Source organism: Propithecus coquereli, unplaced genomic scaffold, assembly GCF_000956105.1.
Source record: "Propithecus coquereli isolate 6110/MARCELLA unplaced genomic scaffold, Pcoq_1.0 Scaffold10, whole genome shotgun sequence".
NCBI lineage: Eukaryota > Metazoa > Chordata > Mammalia > Primates > Indriidae > Propithecus > Propithecus coquereli.
In genome coordinates this window covers 3,465,204-3,483,738 of record NW_012133858.1, presented here as the reverse complement: position 1 = coordinate 3,483,738, position 18,535 = coordinate 3,465,204, and the positions used below count along the sequence as shown (strand labels likewise).

Sequence of the window (18,535 nt, the reverse complement as noted above, 5' to 3'; positions counted from 1 at the left end):
GGCGGTGGGGGGAGGTGGCCTGCACCGGGAGCCGGGGACGGGGGGCGGGAGGTGGCCCGCACCGGGAGCCGGGGGCGGGGCAGGAAGCGGCGGCGCACGGGCGGGGCGGAGCCGCGGGGAGCGCCGCAGGTGCGGAGGAGCCGCGGTACCTGCCGGGGAGCAGGGCGGACCCTCCCACCGCGCTGCGCCCAGTGAGGGGAAACCCGAGGGATTCCTTGGAGAGTGGTGCGTCCTGGGGCGGCAGCTGATGAGGAAAGGACCCGGTGGCCCGAGGCCTTTGAGCTGAAGGGGGCCAGAGAGGCGCCGGCATGGGCTGCGAAGTGCCCACACCTTGGCTGCTGCTCTTCACCTGGCTCCCCACAGGTGAGCCGTGGAAAAATAGGACCCATCTTGGGCCCAAGGAGACAGGAAGCCATTGCTGCCTGGCCTTGCAGAGCTGTCCATGTCAGGGACGTGGGCAGTGGAGGCCTGGGCCGCGCTCCGGTGGCGCTTGGCATGGGTGCCAGAAGGTGCAGGGACGGGATCGAGTTTCTACCTGCGGGAACCTGTTGTTTTCCTCTTTTATTAGCCCAGGCGCTTCTGAAACAGGTGCAACTAAGAAAGAAACCTAGAGCCTTTGGGCTTCCCCTCCTGCAACTCATTAAGCACTTCTTGATCTCAGAAGCCAAATTGATAGGGGCCAAGCACCATTCTTAAAATTCTTACTTTTTCCTTTCATCTGACACTTGCTTTTAGATTTTAGATATGGTGACAACCGTATTGGCCTAGAATTGCATTTATTTCATTCCTGGAAGGTTATAATGTGTCCTCAGTATATAAAGGAATGTTCGCCATGATTCCAAATCTATTGTACAGGACCAGACATGTTTCTCTTTGCCCACCACGTTTAGTGTTACTTTTCTACTTTATATCCACCCAATTCTCTAACTTTACCCCTTGCTCATTAACTCTTTATCAGGTGTCCGACCACCTGCCTTCTCAGCTTCATCCTCAGCCTCCGCACCAGTCACCTCTCTATTTTGGAAAGCATGGTTTTGTGTGTCTCCGTGTATCTCTTGAATATGACAGAAGTGTGTATCTGCGTGAGTGAAACCAAGCAGGAAAGGATAGCCGAGAAACAGAAAGTGCAGACTCTTGCAGCCCTTTTCAAATTAGGATGTAGGTGTGATCTTGCAAACAAGCAAGGACTTATAAATTCCCTTGGAAGTTCCACCCTGTTTTATATGGTTTCACACCCCCCACCCCCTTTAGGAATGGCTGCCCTTTTACCTCTAAGTTGTCACTGGAAGATCAGCTCAGAGTTTGTTCACAGACCAATTTGAGTCTTGTATTTTTTGGAGGGAAAAGATGTAATATGAAGATGTTGGAAGAATTTCCTTTTTACAAGCATGGTAGGCCATGATAGTTGGTAATCGGTTCAAGTGTAACCTAATTTCATTCAGACAGGATTCTACAGTAACTTAAGCTTAATGCTGAGAACAAAAGGGGCAGAGGATTGCAAAAGGGTAGAAAAACTAGAAATTTGGTATCCCCGAGCTCCTCTGGCTTGCAAGATTTTCTGCAAGATAAAGGTACTATATATAAATTGAAGCCGACAACGATGCACAAGAAAATGAACTAAACGTCCCCTAAATTTAAGTGTCTAAAATGCCACCAGAGCACTCACGAGATTAGACTGTGAATGCAAATTTGTAAAAATCCCACAGCTTTGCAAGGTCTTCTCTCCTGCACCTCACATGCTCATCTCAAACTCTATAGCAGCTGGGGGTTTCTGAAGCTGCTTGAGCTGCCTTTTTAGGAAAATAGAGATCTGCTCCCACCTCTGCCCCTGGATACCCCATCCCCAGAATTAAGAATTCATAGACAACAGTCATACAGGTCAAGAGAATAAGAAAATATGCCTTACAAACAAAAATCCCATTAGGGTATAAACCCTAATACTTAAGTCACTAGCATAATGTTTAAAAAGCTATCCAGCTTTTATAAAGAATATTGAACACTGAACATGTTTCAAATACAGTGATTATAACCAAAGGGTGAATTCTTACACAGTTTGAACATCCCTAATCTGAAAATCTGAAATCTAAAATGCCAAAATGCTCCAAAATCTGAAACTTTTTGAATGCCAATATGATACTCCCAAGTGGAAAATTCCACACATTAAGTACTTAACGCTAACTTTGTTTCGTGCACAAAATCATTAAACATATTGTACAAAATTACCTTCAGACTATGTGTATAAGGTATATATGAAACAAAAATACATTTCATGTTTACACTTGGGTCCCATCCCCAAGATATTCCAAAATCGTTCCCCGCTGCTGCTCCCAAAAAAGCATTCCAAAATCAGAAACGCTTCTGGTCCCAAGCATTTTGGATAAGGGATACTCAACCTGTAGAAAGCAAGTTGCTAAATGGATGGGGACTTATTTTTTTATTTTATTTTCTCAATGCCTTTTTTTATTCAGGATATTATGGGGGTACAATCATTTTGGTTACTTTAGAAAGCAGAGTTCCAAGTCTTTGTGAACCATTCACATAGTGTTAGTAGCCAGGAGACTGAAGTAGTGCAATTATACGAGCTGTGCTATTTGCCTGACATTCTTTAAATGAATGACACATTTTAGAACCAGGGAGTGCTGAAAGCAAAAAGTCCTAAGTGAGCATCTCAATTGACTTTCATAGATGAGAGATTGAGATTTCAGCTATTTGATTCCAACACTTTGAGGGGAAAAGCTATTTTAGCAGGTATTTTCCCTGAATATGTGTAGGAACGTAAATAAAACTACATTCAGCTATTTAATGTAGGTTTGCATTGATGATGTTTGTGTGACTCTGGGCAAGTTACTGAACTGTTCAAAGGCTCCAGTAAATAGGAATCATTATAGTACATGCCTCATAAGGGTTTTGTGTGAGGTAAATAAAATGAAGTTTTTAAAACACTTAATACAGTGCTCGAACAAGCTGAAGAAGGGCTTAATAAATATTAGCCATGGTGATAATGGTAGTCATGACTTAGACCCAGATAGGATTGTTTAAAGCTAACTTTAAAGAAAGAAACTAAGTTTCCATACTCCTCCTTCACCCATGGCTAAAAAACCGTGAACTAATAGATGACTATCATGTTGGAATTCAAAATTTACCTCTTTTTAGCTGTGATTTTAGACAAATTGTTTAAACTCTCTTCATCTAGAAAACAGGTGAAATTCCTCACAAACTCTCGTTGGGTGGGTTAAGGTCAAGCACAGTGTCGATGACAGTCATCACTTAGGAAATACTGGGGAACAGTCCCTTGTACTACCCCCACTTTTTCTTTATTTTTAAGCCAAACTTCCCCAAATGTCTGTTAAGATCAAAGTGAAGATCGAGCTTCCTCTCTTGTTCTCAGTACCTACCAAAGCAGTGCTTTTCGATTTTTTCACGGCTGCCAGTGAGAAATAATTTACATTGTGACATGTCTGCCCATGTATAATATAAGGTTTATAAAGTAGAAACAAAAGGTTCACCAGAAAAATTCTGTTACTTTGTTGGATAAAATAATAAAAATTGACATAAACTGTTATCTTATTGATATTTAAATTCATAGAAAATAAATCCCAACTTTAACAATATTAAATAGAAACGTCCAGTGAGTTGATTTTCTCAACACTCATTACAAACTGTGATATGCACTTTGGAAAACCCTATTCTGGAGTGTGTTTATCATTTTGGTCCATCACCTTGCTCTCCGCTGTCTTTAAAGAAGAGTCAATCCAATTGTTTGATTAGCATCTAAGTTCCCACATTGCAAAGCATGAGGCAGCAGTGAAATTGTGTCAGATTTAGGTGCTCGCTGGTCAGTGTGGCTTGGGGCTGCTGATGAAGCTTCTGAAGTCAGGGAGTCTTGTGAAATCACTGCAGTCCCTATGCTCTGAGCTATGCAGAGATCAGTTGTCAGAGGGGCGTTAGTGTATGTTTGTAATTTCCTGAAGTTTTTTCCTTCCGAAAGAAAGAAATTTTTATCATACACGTGATATGTGAATATTTGCCCCTTAAAACATTAAGATGAGGCTAAAGTATGTACCTGCAGCTCTTTGCATTATTGGCTAAGAGCTCTGGTTGCCTTCATCCAACCTCAATGTTTATTCTTAGAATGAAAGTTTAGTTTTCCCCTGAAATTCTAAAAGGATATGTGTCATTTGTGCTTTTGTGAATTTTTCTTTAACATCATAGAATGGTATTAACTTACAGATCCACACAGCTATCAACTTGTATTATCATTCTTTGCGAAATCAGACAGTCAACCCCCAAGGGATAAGATCCTTAGAAAGCATCTAGACCAGTAATTTTCCCTGCGTGGTGGGGGTGAAGGTGTGGATTATCCCGTAGACCTAATGAAATTTTATAAATTTCTCTGGTATAGTGGATAATAAACTAGAGCTTCTAGAGGTGGGGGCGGGGTATGAGTGGTGGATAGGGGGCTGCACACTCAACTGCTCCTTTGCCTCCTTGGGGGCCCCTGAAGTACCTCCCAGTGCTCTGTTGAATACAGATAGAAATCACTCCCAGCCCTGTCTCCCCTCCCAGTCAGTTTTACAAATAAGGAAATCTGGATTCAGGGAAGTCACGTGTCTTGGGAGTTAGTTTGAGAGCTGAGACCAGAACCCTGGTGTCCTTACATTTTGCCCATTGCTCTTTCCCTTATTTCATACCACGGAGCAGGTTTCTTTTGTTTAATTTAATTCTGGTATACAGAAATATGTGACTTCTTCCTGGATGTCTAACTAAATGGTAATTATTAAACATCTTGCCCTAACAACAATGCAGTGAAATGAAATGTTGGGTAACTAGTGTACAGTCTACCTGGGTTTCTTTTACCGTAACAATTTATTTCATTATTTGAAATCCTTGTGTGAAAATTAAATTGTATATTTCAAGAATTGAGAAGACTCTGGCCATACCTTATCTTTTCCCAGTTCTTTCTAGATGTCCCACTCTGTAAATCTTGGGAAAAGGTGGGGTCAGAGGAAAGCAATTTTGACACTTTCTTTATTTCCCACACCCAGTAAATCACCAGGTTATGTTACTTAGTCCCAGGATCTGCCCTTTCTTTTCTAGGTGACAGTATTCATACTGGCCTACATTCAGCATCTTAGCCATCTCCTTGCCTCTGGGTCTACTTCCAATATCTGCCTCTACCCAGATGATAGGTTAACCTACCTAAATTAATCTTTCTCACCTTCACTTTAATTCTCCATCCAAGAACTTCCATTAGATTCCCATAGCTTATAAGAGTGGGTTGAAGCTCTTTGTGTGGAATTCAAGCCTAACTGATTCTGCACTCACTACTTTGGGCAGCCTTGTCCCCACTGATATGGTCTTATTATACCTCCTCCTCCCTCAACACACACCCTTCTTTCTTGCTTTTTGGCCATACTAAATATGATTAACCATTTCTTTTCTGAACTTTTAGGGCACTTAAAATTTGTCCCAAGCAATTTAGCCTATCTTGCATGAATTTATTTGTTCACTCATTTGGCAAATGTTTAATGTGTGCCATGTGACAGGCATGGTGCTGGCAAACTGAAGCAGTCATGGCTCTGACCTCATGGTGCTTATGGTCTAAAGGGGATACAAGCGAATATAGAAATACAACTGTGACAGGGGTCATGAGAGAGACACACAAGGTACTACAAGTGCACATAGTAGATGGAGTCTGCTCGATCTGGTGGCCCTCCCTGAAGAAGTGATGTTTGAGTTGAGCACTGAGAAATGATCATTCGAAACCAAAGAAATAGCATGTGCAAGACTCACTGCATAGGAGCCCGGTGAGTGTGAGAGATGGGAAGAATGTCTTTGTGACTGAGTGGAGGAAGCCATGGGGAATGTGGCAGAGAGGAGGCCAGAGGGGTCGGTAGGACCAGATATGCATGGCTTCACAGGTCATGGTAGGAGGTTTTGTGTTCATCTTGAGAGCAATGGACAGATGTTGGAGGTTTATAAGGAGGAGGAGTTGGGAGACTAACAGCAGTGTGGAGCCCACATGGATGGGAACCAGAGGGTGTACATGTACAGCACCAGTTAAGCTGAGGCAGTATGTAGGCTGGAAGTGATGGTGGCCTATACTAGGATGGTACTGAAGACAGGGAAATTCCAGAAATATTTAGGAGATAAACAAACCCAATTTGATGGAGTGTGAGGGAAAAAGAGACGAGAGGATGGTTCCTAGTTTTTGTTCTTGCCCATTCACTGAGACGGGAAACACGAGAGAGACCCAGGTTTGTATGGAAGGATGATGATTTCAATTTGGGGCTTGATTTAGAATTTGAAACAACCAGGAAGACTATCAGGAGCATATGGATACATGTGTCTATCCAGTCCCTTATTGTACTAGGATTTAATATCCAAAGCAGAAGTACTTTGTGTGTTTATTTGTTTATTGTTGACTCTCCCACCAAGGGCCTAAGTTCGGAGAGTATAGGGACCTTGTCTCTCTTATTTGCTACTGTACCCCCATCATCTGGAACAGTGCCTGGCTCAGAGTAGATACTCAATAAACGAATGAGTGTGCATTCTGCTGGGACCAATTTGCATGTGCTCTGAAATTAGTGAGTGAAGACATGAGTCACTAACCTGGGGTGAATGACTTTGGGAAACTCCGAGTATCTGCCCTTTACCCAGGTCTTGTCCTCCCCCTGGTAACCAAAGGAATGCCAACTTCAAACCACCTGAGTGACTTTTTTTCGCTTAGTAGTTTATAAATTTTTTTTTTTAAAGATTGATATTTTCCCCTTTTGAAAAGATTGTGATGAAGCATGGGACTGTCCCTCAGTGGTCATTGGAGTATAAATTTCTTTCCTGTAGTATCTATTAGATACTAATAGATATCTAATAGATACTTTGACCCAGCAGACTATTCTGTCTAATAGATACTTTGACCCAGCAGACTCACTTTGAGAAATATATCCTACTGGAATAAAAGTATACATACAAAGAGCTACTTATATAAAATATTCATTTCAGCAGTTTATGTCAGCATAATTTGTAAAAATGAATCAGAAACAACCTAAATGCCCATCATTAGGAAAATATGTAAATAAACTATGGCTCATCTATGGAGGGAATCTTCCTGCAGCCACTAAAAAAGTCATCTCTGTATATACTGATATAGAATATAATGATATGTCATTAGTTCAAAGAAAAAAAGTTGCAAATCAATGTACATAACATGATTAATTTAAAAAAAAAAACAGCACAGGAAAAGATGTGAAGGGATGTACACCAAACTATCAACAGTGGTAATTCTGGAGAGTGGAATTCATGGTGAGCAAGGAGGAACTTTACACTCATCTCTATGGTTTGAAGTTTCTTATTTATTTTGCATTAAACAAAAAATTTTCGTACAGAATGCTTAAAGTAAATTTGTGAATGTCCCTTAAATTTATAAATTTTCCTCAAAGGGTTAAGTCTCAACCACTTAGAAAACTTAACCAGAAGGCAGGGTAGTGCAGTGGAAACAGTATGGGCTTTGGAATTTTAGAATTTTAGAGGTCTAAGATGAAATCTAGCTTTGGTGCTTGCTAGCTGGGTGGGCTTAAGTAGGTTACTTAATCTCACTGAGAATTTTCCTTATCGATGAAATTGAGAGAAAGTAAAGCTAATCTCATGGGCTTTTTGCAAAGGTTAAATGAGATAATGTATGATAAAGCACCCAATACTATGTCTAACAATATAGTAAGTGCTCAGCATGTATCAGTCTCCTCAGGAGAGGGTCCTCTGTTAAACATATGATACCTAGACATAATTCTTCCCCCGCCCATTCACTTTCCTGGTCCTCTTTCCTCCTCCCCCAACTCTCCCTCACCCTCACTTCTTGTCCATTACTCCTTGCCAGTCCCTCCTCTCCTTAGTTCCTCTTGTATTTGCACTGTTAATCTAAGGAAATGTAACGAGTACAGATGGCAAACACGCTTGCTGAGATAGCTTGCTCAGACGTAAACTCTGATAGGATTGACCTGTGTACTTTTTGTTAACCTGCTGCATAGAGGCAAGGCGCCTTTTTACCTGAAAACCACTCAGGAATCCCTAACAACCATCAGTGTCAGCACCAGACTGCCACCCCTACTCAGCAAAGACCTGCCTCCCCTTCCCTGCCTACCGCTCGCTTCCAGGCAGGGCCCTTCTTGCTGAAAGGAAGGAAATTGCTATCTAGTCCTCCAAAAACAGTTTCTTCATTAAAAAATTTTAAAAATATATTCCTATGCTGTGTGGATATCTTGTAGAAACTAAAACATTTTACCTGATCTGATACTATACAGGGAAGACTTAATTAAAAAATGTACAAAGGTGTGCCTGTATTTAGGAACATAGAGCATTTAGTTGCAAAAATACTCTGCTTCCCTGGGTGCATTTCCTTCTATTTTAGCATAGGATGGTAGTCCCCACTGCCCTGTAGTCTTGGAAAGTACCTCATGGCGGGAAATAGCAAATCCCCTTCCCCCTCCCTCCTTCCCATGATCTCTAATATCTCATCTGAAGTTTCCTTTCTGCCCTTAAGTGACAGATCTCCCTCCCTTCCCCTTTCACAGAGAAGGCAAACTGAGAATGGGTTTGCTGGGGTACGAAACTTTCAAAGCTTTTAATATGCTAACTCATTTTGCAAAGAGAAGACAGTAATGATAGTTTACATTTGTATCATTGTAATGTTTTTGCACACTGATCTCAGTGGATCTCAATCTCCTAAAGTTGTCAAGATACGTGCAAACGAGACAAATGTTATTGAGTATCTACTATGTGCCAGGCTCTTTGCTAAATAGGAGACATTTATCACCCTCACCATGACCCTATGAAGCAAGTATCATCATCATCCCAATTTTGCATATAAAGAAAAATGGCAGTTTGGAGATGACTTGCTAAGTCTTTAGCTGGTGGGGGGGTGGAGGCAGAATCTGAACTTGGCGAATCAGGCTCCAGAATCGAAGTTTTCAAGAGAAAATGATAGAGACGGCTAAGCAATTAGGAGGCGATGGACTGGGGAGAAGGAAATGCCACAGGATGGAGGAAATTTAAGAAAGAAAATTTAAGGGTTTAGAAACTTGTAGTACTAAGTTTGAAAGAGCAAAGATGCAACCAGGATACGTATAATCAGGGCATTTATATTTTTGAGACCGTTTGTGTTTTCAGCCCGTATTCTGCTGCTTTAGGTCTCTTCTTGAAAACTCCCCCTGCTTAGTACTGTGCAGGCCCAATGGGTTTCGTTTTACAGAGAAGTTAGAGGCTATAGGAAAAGAAAGTTGGGAGATTTTGCCTTTGAGATGGGCTGTCTTACTACTTCCTTTCTTTCCCTCCCAATCTGGAAAATCCTATCACTTTTTGAGAGTCTGGCACCTGACTTCCTCTTTGGAAGATCAAGCTCGTCTGCTTGGGAAATACTGGGTTTCGGAGTCAGAAAGACCCAAGTTCAAATCCTGATGCTGATACTTTTTAGGTATGTGATGTCAACACATGAGAGCTTGCCTTAGACTCTGTGAACTTTTGCCCACATACGTGAGCAGGGCTGTTACCCATTCTAGGGGGTTTTGCGAGGATTAGAGATAAAGAATGCATATCACCTGGTACAAAATAGATGCTGAGGGCTGGCAGCAACAACTGAGAAGGAGGGAGTTGGCTGGTTGTTTAGCACCTCTTCTCCTGGGACTCTTCCCACCCTCCCTGTGTGTGTGGCAGGGTGAGGGGTGGTGGTGAGATCTGTGCAGGATGCTGTGTGGTTGGCAGACCCCTGGAGGGAGTGTGAGTGAGTTCAATATCCTCAGAACCTGTGGGAACCTGACGTATTCTAAGGCTTGAAATTCACATAAGGAATAAATAGAAAAGAGGATAAAAGAGTACCTGAGCAGGAAAGCCAGTGCTGACGTTGGGAAAGGTCAGTCATGTCACCCTGGCTGTGGTTTGCCCATAATAAGGGCTTTCATGTAAGGGGAGCTCAGGGATCACCCTTGTCCTCATTCTCCTCCCTTAAGAGTATCAGATTCTACAATCTTCAAAGCCACCCAAGAAACTTCTGACTCCAATCAAGTTCCTTTTTCTGACCCCAGCAAACCCACCTTCCCTCTCTCAAATGCTCTCCCTCTATGCAAGTAATGTTGACCAGAGTCTTTGAACAAACTCTTTATGTCCAGTTACCATTCAGCCAAATAAAAAACGTACGGGTTAGTAATCGCTGTGTCAGAGCCACTGCTGCCAGTTGTATTTTAATTATTGCTTACATAGCCTGACCCCAAGATCCGATTATTTGCAGACTTATAAATACCAATCATCTTCCTTTATTTAAAGAATAGCCAGACCTAGAGGCAAGAGCACTGCTCAGGGACAGAATCTTGACTCTGACCCCCTTAGAAAATGCATGACCACAGACAAGTTACTTAAATTTCCAAGCCTCAGATTTGTTGTATAGTGTGTAAAAGAAAATATTTGAGGGTGTTGTGTGAGGCTAAGGTGGTTTTTAGACCACAAATCAGTGTTTTGCTCTCTATTCCAACCAGTACGTGTTACTAACAAAATAAGCCAGTGTTGACAGTGGCACCCCATTCATTGTGAAAATCTTAGCTGTAGCTGCTTCTGTTCAGTTAAAACTGGTGGGCAAAAGCTCTAAGGTCTATTTCAGGTCAGATCTGGGAAAAAAACAAAGTAGTGATTAGAGAGGAGGAACAAGAATAAAAAATCAGATTGAGAAATAATCCACTTTAGACTTGAGATGTTGGTCTGTTGGTCACTGACCCTTCTATTCTGATTGGCCTGATTTCCGGGACTCCTACAGCTGGTAAAGACAGCAGCTGTTTTTCCCCAAACTACTTAAGATTTATTCTTAAAATGATGTTCTTTTCCATTCACAGCCACGTGGAGAAGCCATCCATCTTCCTAAAAACACCACTTTCACTCTATTTTCTTCTTCAAAAAAGCCTTCAGTGATTATCCATGAACTAGAAATCAATGCTGGATTGCAATTTGGACTCTACCCCATCTCCCCACCTCCTACTCACCACCATCAGCCCTGCCTTACTTATGCCCTCTGTCTTCCATAAAACCAGAGAGGCCAGCTAGATTGGTTTCCTTCAGGTTGCCCAAGGAACTGCCCCTTCCTGATAAAGGTCTTTGCTCCCTCCTTTCTTCCTTACTGAAATGAGTTTCTCTGCCCTCTCCCTGCTTCTCACGTGCCATCATAAGCTTCAGAGGACTGTCTTATGAGGGCTGTGACCAGAAGGTCAGGCACCTAGACTCTAGGTGCCTGACATGGACTCTAGAATCATGTGGCTCTAGTCATCAAGACAGGCCCACCTAGTTGCTCTGTAAGGGGGTGACTGTATTTGTTTTCTTTGAGGGAGTAACTCAGTCAAAATGAAGGTAGTGAGAACTCTATTGGAGAAAACTCCAGCTCGAATCCCTTTCTCTTTGGCCCTCATGGTGAGGGAAAAGAGTGAAGGGACTCGGACACTAACATGGCAGCTTATGTGCCAGGTGCCATGCCAAGCACCAGAAGTGGATTATCTCATTGCATTCTTGTAAGGGATCTGATGAGGTTAGTACTGTCGTAATCTTCATTCATAGCTGAGGAAATAAGCTCAGAGAGAGTAAATAACTTCTCCATTGTTCAAGTACTAAAGTTTGATTTGAACCCAGTTGTATCTGAGTCCAAAGCTTGTGGGTTTTTTTTATTTTTAAATCTAGTCTACACCAGTGGTTCTCAAAATGTGGTCCCTGGAGCAGTAGCATCAGCATCTCCTGGAAATTTGTTAGAAGTTTAAGTCCTTGGGCCTCACCCAAGTCCTACCAAATCAGTGATCTGAGCTGCTACAAGTCTTCGTGGTCATGCACACCCAAGTGCGAGTACTGCTGCTCCACACTAAACCTCCCACAACAGGACCTCCTTACAACTCAGCCTAGAAACCATACCAACACATGAACAGTCCAAGATGCTGGTTCTGTCTGGCCCCCTGACCATGCCACTGTCTCACCTGATATTTCTGTGCCATCTGGTTGCTCATCAAGGCACTCCTGGAGCATGACGTATGCCTGTAGGTTTGGAGGGTAGTGAGAAAATTTTAAAAATTTAAAAAAAGAAAAACAAAAACCTCTTAATTCCTTCAAGTCCTTCTTGATAGAGTTTGTCACAATTTGATCATTTTTGTTTTGTTTACTTTATGTTCTCTTGACTGCCTGAACTGCCAGATTTCTAGTAGCTAATATATATTCTTGGTTGTTTATTCCATCATCCAACAAACATGTGTTGGGTACCAAGTAGGTGACAGCACAGTGCTTGTGTGTGAGCAGTGACTTGGAGGCAAACCCAGCTGACCTTCTCAGAGCCCGCAGTGAGCAGGCCATCACCAAGCAGCGTGGAAAGTGCTGCCTAGGGGTAGGATGCTGCACTTTGGGAAAACACAGGGAGGCCACTTGCGGAGGTGAGGGTTCAGCTAATGACATAAGGAATGAATAGTGTTTTAATTAGCCCAGGGAAGAGAGTGGAGAGGTGGCAGGTGATACGAAGAATGCTCTGGGCTGAGAGTGCCACGCGTGCGAAGATCTGGAGAAGAGTAAGAGCCTAGTGTGGGAAGGGCTGCAGCGAAGTTCAGAGTGGCTGAAGCCTAGAGTGGGAGGAGGTGTGAAGGGAGAGGAGGCAGCAGAGTAAGGCAGGAGGTAGACCTGTGGCCTCATAGGCCTGCTCATGGAGTTTGAACTTATCCTTAGGGAGATGGGAAACCATTTTAAGAAGAGATGTGATGTGGGAAAAGTGTATTAGCAGTGTCACTACAGCACAAATATGGCCTTACTTTGATACAATTTTTTTGTTGTTGTTGACTGTGTTACCACTGTTAATGGATGGTCACTTCTTGAGAGTTATCCTTACTCCTTTTGTCCAACACTTCCCTCAGGTCGCCAGTGCCTTCTCCATCCCACCCCGTGCCCTGCCCAGGCCCAGTAAGAACCGGGCTCCGCCTGTGAGCTGACTGGCGCAGGCAGGAGGGCAGGCAGTGTGTTTTGCTCATTTGCATTGCTTTGATTACCCCATGAATGGAAGTAGGTCACCTTCAGCATTGTCTCCTGCTCTTGGCTTTAGGGTGCCTATCCTTGCTGGTGACAGTCCAGCACACAGAGCGTTATGTCACCCTGTTTGCCTCCGTCATCCTCAAATGTGACTACACCACTTCTGCCCAGCTCCAGGACGTGGTGGTGACCTGGCGCTTCAAGTCCTTCTGCAAGGACCCCATCTTTGACTACTACTCTGCATGTGAGTGCCCTCCCGCTTCTTGCTTCTCTGGCCCCAGGCACCTCCCTGACGTACCGCGTTAGGGCTTAGGAATTATTTAGGATCACAAATCCTTATAGTGAGGAGAAGCCACAAAGATCACCTAATGCAATCCCCTCATTTTATAGGTAAACAAACTGAGCCCAGGCAGATGAAATAACTTATTCAAGGTCATATACTAGTTTATTTTAATTTTTTTTTTTTTGGTCCCACCTTGTCCTAAAAAGATTTCAGGCAGCTCAGACATGAAGTAAAAGGGAAAGCAAGTCCTGCCTCCTCCTGCGCTCCTGGCTCCATGCCAGCACACTGAGCCAAGGAGGCCGACCCGCCTCTCGTCACCCCCACCGCCATGGCACACAGGCAGGAAGACTCCTTCATGCCTGAGGACCACATTCCCTTCTACAGACAGCCTTCCTGGTGAAGGCCATTCCTCTACTGACTGAGCACTTTCAGTACTCCCCAGGCAGCCCGTGTGTTGTGGGACATCTCTTAGTGCCACACAACTCCCTGTGAGGCTCAGCCAGTCCTGTGTCTCAGTAACAATTTCCCATTCGTGTCACTTTTGCGTCTGGACCAGAGCTCTTTCCCGGCTGCCCATTTGTGCCCTCTCCCAAGGAGCAAAGGAACTCAGAACTCTGCCAGCCCAGAACAATTAACCTTTTAGAAATTTGGAGAATAGAAGCAGATACCCTGTTCATAAGAAGGGAGCTTCCTAAGACAAGGGAAAGGGAGAGGGAGGCATCAGCTTTACCTTTTTTTAGCCCTGGGGCTAATGTCTCCCACTATGATTTGAGTAAAACTACAAAAGCTGACTGCTGAGCCACCCACTCAACCTGATATTGTCCCCAAAAGACTCCTTTCTAAATTGAGGAATGGTTTTCTGAGGGTTACTCTTAAAATGCCTGGATTAGGTGAGAAGAGAGACTTAGGTGGTAGCCATAGCTCTCAAACCTTATGTTGTAAGAGCAGGTGGATGAACCTCATGGAGTAGAGGCCGGGGTGACTTTGAAAATGAGACAAGGGAAGTTGGGATAGGAGACAGAGGGATACAGCTGGGATTTGGAAATGATGGTCTATTGTGGGGGCTCTGGAGTCTTCCTGCTCAAAGTGTGGTTCCTGGCACCACCTGGGAGCTTTTTCGAAATCAGAACCTCAGATCCTACTCCAGACCTACAGAATCACAATCTTCATGTTTAACAAGATTCCCAGGGGATTCATAGGCTCGGGAAAAATTAACACACTTCTCTGTGTCTCACACAGTGAGCAGGAAGGGCACCTTCCTTCGTGGGAATCTCCTACTGCTGTGTGACTCAGGTGTGTCCTCTCTCCTCAGCATACCAGGCAGCTTTATCCCTGGGCCAGGACCCATCAAATGACTGCAATGACAACCAGCGGGAAGTTCGCATCGTGGCCCAGCGGCGGGGACAGAATGAGCCTGTGCTGGGCGTGGATTACAGGCAGCGTAAGATCACCATCCAGAACCGTGAGTGTGGGGGAGGCGGCAGAGGAACTAGGGGTAGAGGGAGGAGACGCCGGGCCTGGCAGGCTGTGTCAGCATGGGATTTCCCTTTTTTTTTTTTTTTTTTCTGCCTGATGGTGTACTTGGTCACTGTCATTGTCTGAGAAAAATGCCATATTCATTGAATGTGCTGCACCATCTGAACTTACTTCCCTGGAAGTTGGTCTCTGGACCAAAGAAAAGCTAAGCGTTGTCTAAAGGTATGGAGCTGGGTGATTTCCTTGGCTCTCCTGAGATTTAGGGTTAAGGTATGGATCAGGTTCCTTTGATTTTTTCCCACAGATTGCTCTCAGGGCCAACTCAAACCCCAGGTTCTGAGTTCCCCTCTGGCCATTCCTGTTGTCCATTTGGAAGGAAATAAGGATTTCTGAGTAGATGGCTGTCTTGAGACCACTGCCCTTCGTTGATAGAGAAGAGAGCATTGGGTTTGGATTAAAAAGCCCCAGGTGAGAGTCCCAGTGCTCCCTCTCACTAGCTCAGTGCAGTTATTTTCTCTGGCTTCTGTTTCCTCATCTAAAAGATGGACACAATGGTATTCGCTACACCAAAGTGAGTAGCAAATGCAATATCGAAGAGCGGTGTCTAAAGCCTATTTATTTGTGCCTGGTGCAGGGAGTAGCGGTTAGATCTTTGGCTCTGGAGTCAGACTCGGGTGTGTGTCCCTATTCTGCATTTAGAGGGTGTGTGAACTTGGAAAAGCCCCTCCGATTTCTTCAGCCTCAATTTCTATAAAATGGAAATTGATATAGTACCTATCTCACAGAGATTTGTGGGGACTGAGATAATGTGTATAAAGCATTTGGTAGTGCGCAGTGAGTGTTATTTATCAGTACGCTTTTGGATAGATGCGTTAGCTCGCCACATTCCTGTCTTATAATCCAGGGTTCCTGTAGTAGGTTATCAGCACAGAACTTGGAGCCTATTTCAAGGAGCCTTATGTGCTGTGTTAAACAAATATTTGCTGGTTAAAAGGGAAAAACGGGCAGAACTCAGCAGGCTACTCATGGTGCCATATCTATAATTTGAGGAAATCAGGGAATATTCTATGACTATTTAAAGGTAGATTGTTTAAAGGGAGCCAGGTTAATATTAATAATTGCTTCCAACTTTCTAATACTTTGTAATACTTTTACATTCAACCTCTGATTTCTCTAAACCAGCCCAGATCCCTCAGCCTTAGGAAACATCTGTCCTTCTTTTCTAGTCTCCAGGGACATCTTCAAAGATTCAGGTGGTTCTACTTTTTCCAAGACAGCAGAATTAGTTCTGATCTGACTCCAGAGCAAGTCGCCTTCACAGTTTCTGGAGGCTGAAAATCCCCATAGGTGCTAGTTCCTGTTCTTCTGGTTTTTTTTGTTTTTCTAAAAACATGAAGGTACATACCTTCCACGACCTCCACTCCCAACCTCCACTCCCCTTGAATCAAACCTCGCCTCCTTCTTACTCCCACAGGAAAGCAGTACTGTTTCCCCATGTTTTTTATTTCTGCTTCCAGACTTGCTGTGACTTCCTGGAGCCCTTGTTTTCTGACATTTTTATTACTGTGAAATTTGAGACAACCCTGTCAAATCTGTTCTTGGATCCTTTAAAATGTTAACGTATCTGAATACCCTCATTACTCTGACATCCCTAAATTACCCTTCATGTCTCTAATAAAAATTGGGGCAGATTTATAATACATATCAAGCTGTAAGAGGGAATTTCCCTTAAAGCACTTTCACCATTCTTCCAAGTCTGGAGTAAACTTGTTTCTTGGAAAAGTAGTGGGTTTGGAAAATAGTGCATAGGAAAAAAATTGTAGGGATTGACGTATTAAATAGAAAGAGAAGGAAACAGAAGTCAAAGTTAGGTCCAGTGTTGCATGACCTCACGTTTTTGTTTCATTTCCTCAATAAATATTTCTTGACAAACAGATAATAAAGAATTGCAGATATGACCACCAACTAAAAAGGAGCAAGCCTATACAGCTAAGGTCGCCTGGCTCTTATCACGGGGTAAGAGAGCAGGGACAGCCAATGCGCCGAGACCTGGAGGCTGCCCCGGTGCCTCTGACTGGATTTTAAACACTTTCAGGTCAGAGAAGGGTCTTGTTCCTTTCAGATCTCCCACACGCAGTGCCTGACGTAGTGCCAGACCCACAAGAAGTCTTTGGTGAATATTTGTTGACTTTGCTAAACTTGAGCAAACACGTTAACCATTCATCTGTCTTAATGGGATAACATAGCACTCAGTGCTCACAAGAACTCAATCTTTTCTTGAGTTACATTTACTCTTAACATATTGGCATTTCATCCTCACTTATTCAGGTTCATCTCATACCTGTCCCTTTCAGATCTCGAGGTATTTGTACATTTTAGGCTAGTTAAGGCTGCAGGCTGCAGAGTTTTCCACCCAGGTGGGAGAGGACAGTGGAGCTCAGTAGTTAAGAGCTTTGAGGCAGAGAGATGTGGGTCTGACCCTCCCTCTGCTGAGCACTGTGTCTATATTAATAGGCCAGTCCTTTAGCCTTTTTAAATCTTGATATTCCTCATCTGAAATGAAGTTAAATACTAATGCCCCCTGTATCAGTTAGGATTAGGTTTGATTGCGAGTAAGCAAAAGTCCCAAATATTAGTGACTTAAACATAAAGCAGTTTATTTCTCTCACACATATAAAATCAGAGTTAGTGTGGTAGCTCTGTTCCATGGAGTCCTCACCAAGAACGTCATCTTCTTCCTCATGGTTCACAGTGGCAGCTGTTACATTTGCTTCACAGGCAACACAGTAGAAGAGAGAGAGAAGAAAAGGGCCAAGGTATTCACAGCTGTTTTATTTTTTTTTTTTTTTTGAGACAGAGTCTCACTGTGTTGCCCTGGCTAGAGTGAGTGCCGTGGTGTCAGCCTGGCTCACAGCAACCTCAAACTCCTGGGCTCAAGCAATCCTTCTGCCTCAGCCTCCGGAGTAGCTGGGACTACAGGCATGCGCCACTATGCCCAGCTAATTTTTTCTATATATTTTTAGTTGTCTGATTAATTTCTTTCTATTTTTAGTAGAGACGGGGTCTCGCTCTTGCTCAGGCTGGTTTCGAACTCCTGAGCTCAAACAATCCACCCGCCTTGGCCTCCCAGAGAGCTAGGATTACAGGCGTGAGCCACTGCGCCCGGCCTTATTCACAGCTATTTTTAAGAAAGTTCGTGGGAACCATTATGTGACACTGCTGCTTACATTCTATTGGCCAGAACCGAGTCACTTGTCCATGTCCATCTGTAGGAGAGGATGGGAAACATTGATTTTATTCTGGATGGCCCTGTCTTAGTCCATATTTTCCTGCTCTAACAGAATACCTGAGACTGGGTAATTTATAATGAACAAACATTTATTGGTTCACAGTCCTGGAAGCTGAGAAGTCCAATATCAAGGGCCAACATCTGGTGAGGGTCTTCTTGCTGCATCATCATATGGCAGAAAGCGAGAAGTCAAGGGGGGTCAAACTCACCCCTTTGTAACAGCCCCAATCCCACCCATGAGGGCAAAGCTCTCATGGCCCAATCACCTTTTGAAGGTCCCACTTCTTAATATTGTTATGATGACAATTAAATTTCAGCATGAGTTTTGCAGGGGACAAACATTCAAATCATAGTAGTCACGTACATGGTCAAAGTTCTATGACTATGGGAGAAGGAGAGAATGAACAGTGGGAGACAATTGGTAATCTATACCACACCCACTTTTAGGGTTGTGGTGGAAATTAAAT

The 18,535-nt window shown here is 43.5% G+C and overlaps 1 protein-coding gene across 3 annotated transcripts in view; it reads left to right on the top strand.

Annotated features, from left to right (window-relative positions):
- The first annotated feature begins 263 nt into the window (after window positions 1–263).
- The window catches only part of ILDR1 (immunoglobulin-like domain containing receptor 1), a 32,503-nt gene continuing 14,231 nt past the window's right edge, over window positions 264–18,535 (top strand). For 2 of the 3 annotated variants that reach the window (XM_012640643.1, XM_012640623.1), the window contains exons 1-3: window positions 264–363; window positions 13,094–13,264; window positions 14,616–14,765. In XM_012640643.1, the coding sequence (XP_012496097.1) occupies window positions 309–363; window positions 13,094–13,264; window positions 14,616–14,765 (376 nt within the window). In that variant the 5' untranslated portion in view covers window positions 264–308. Of the gene's footprint in view, window positions 364–13,047; window positions 13,265–14,615; window positions 14,766–18,535 lie in introns of those variants that run through there. The other variant, XM_012640633.1, reaches the window with a different exon arrangement.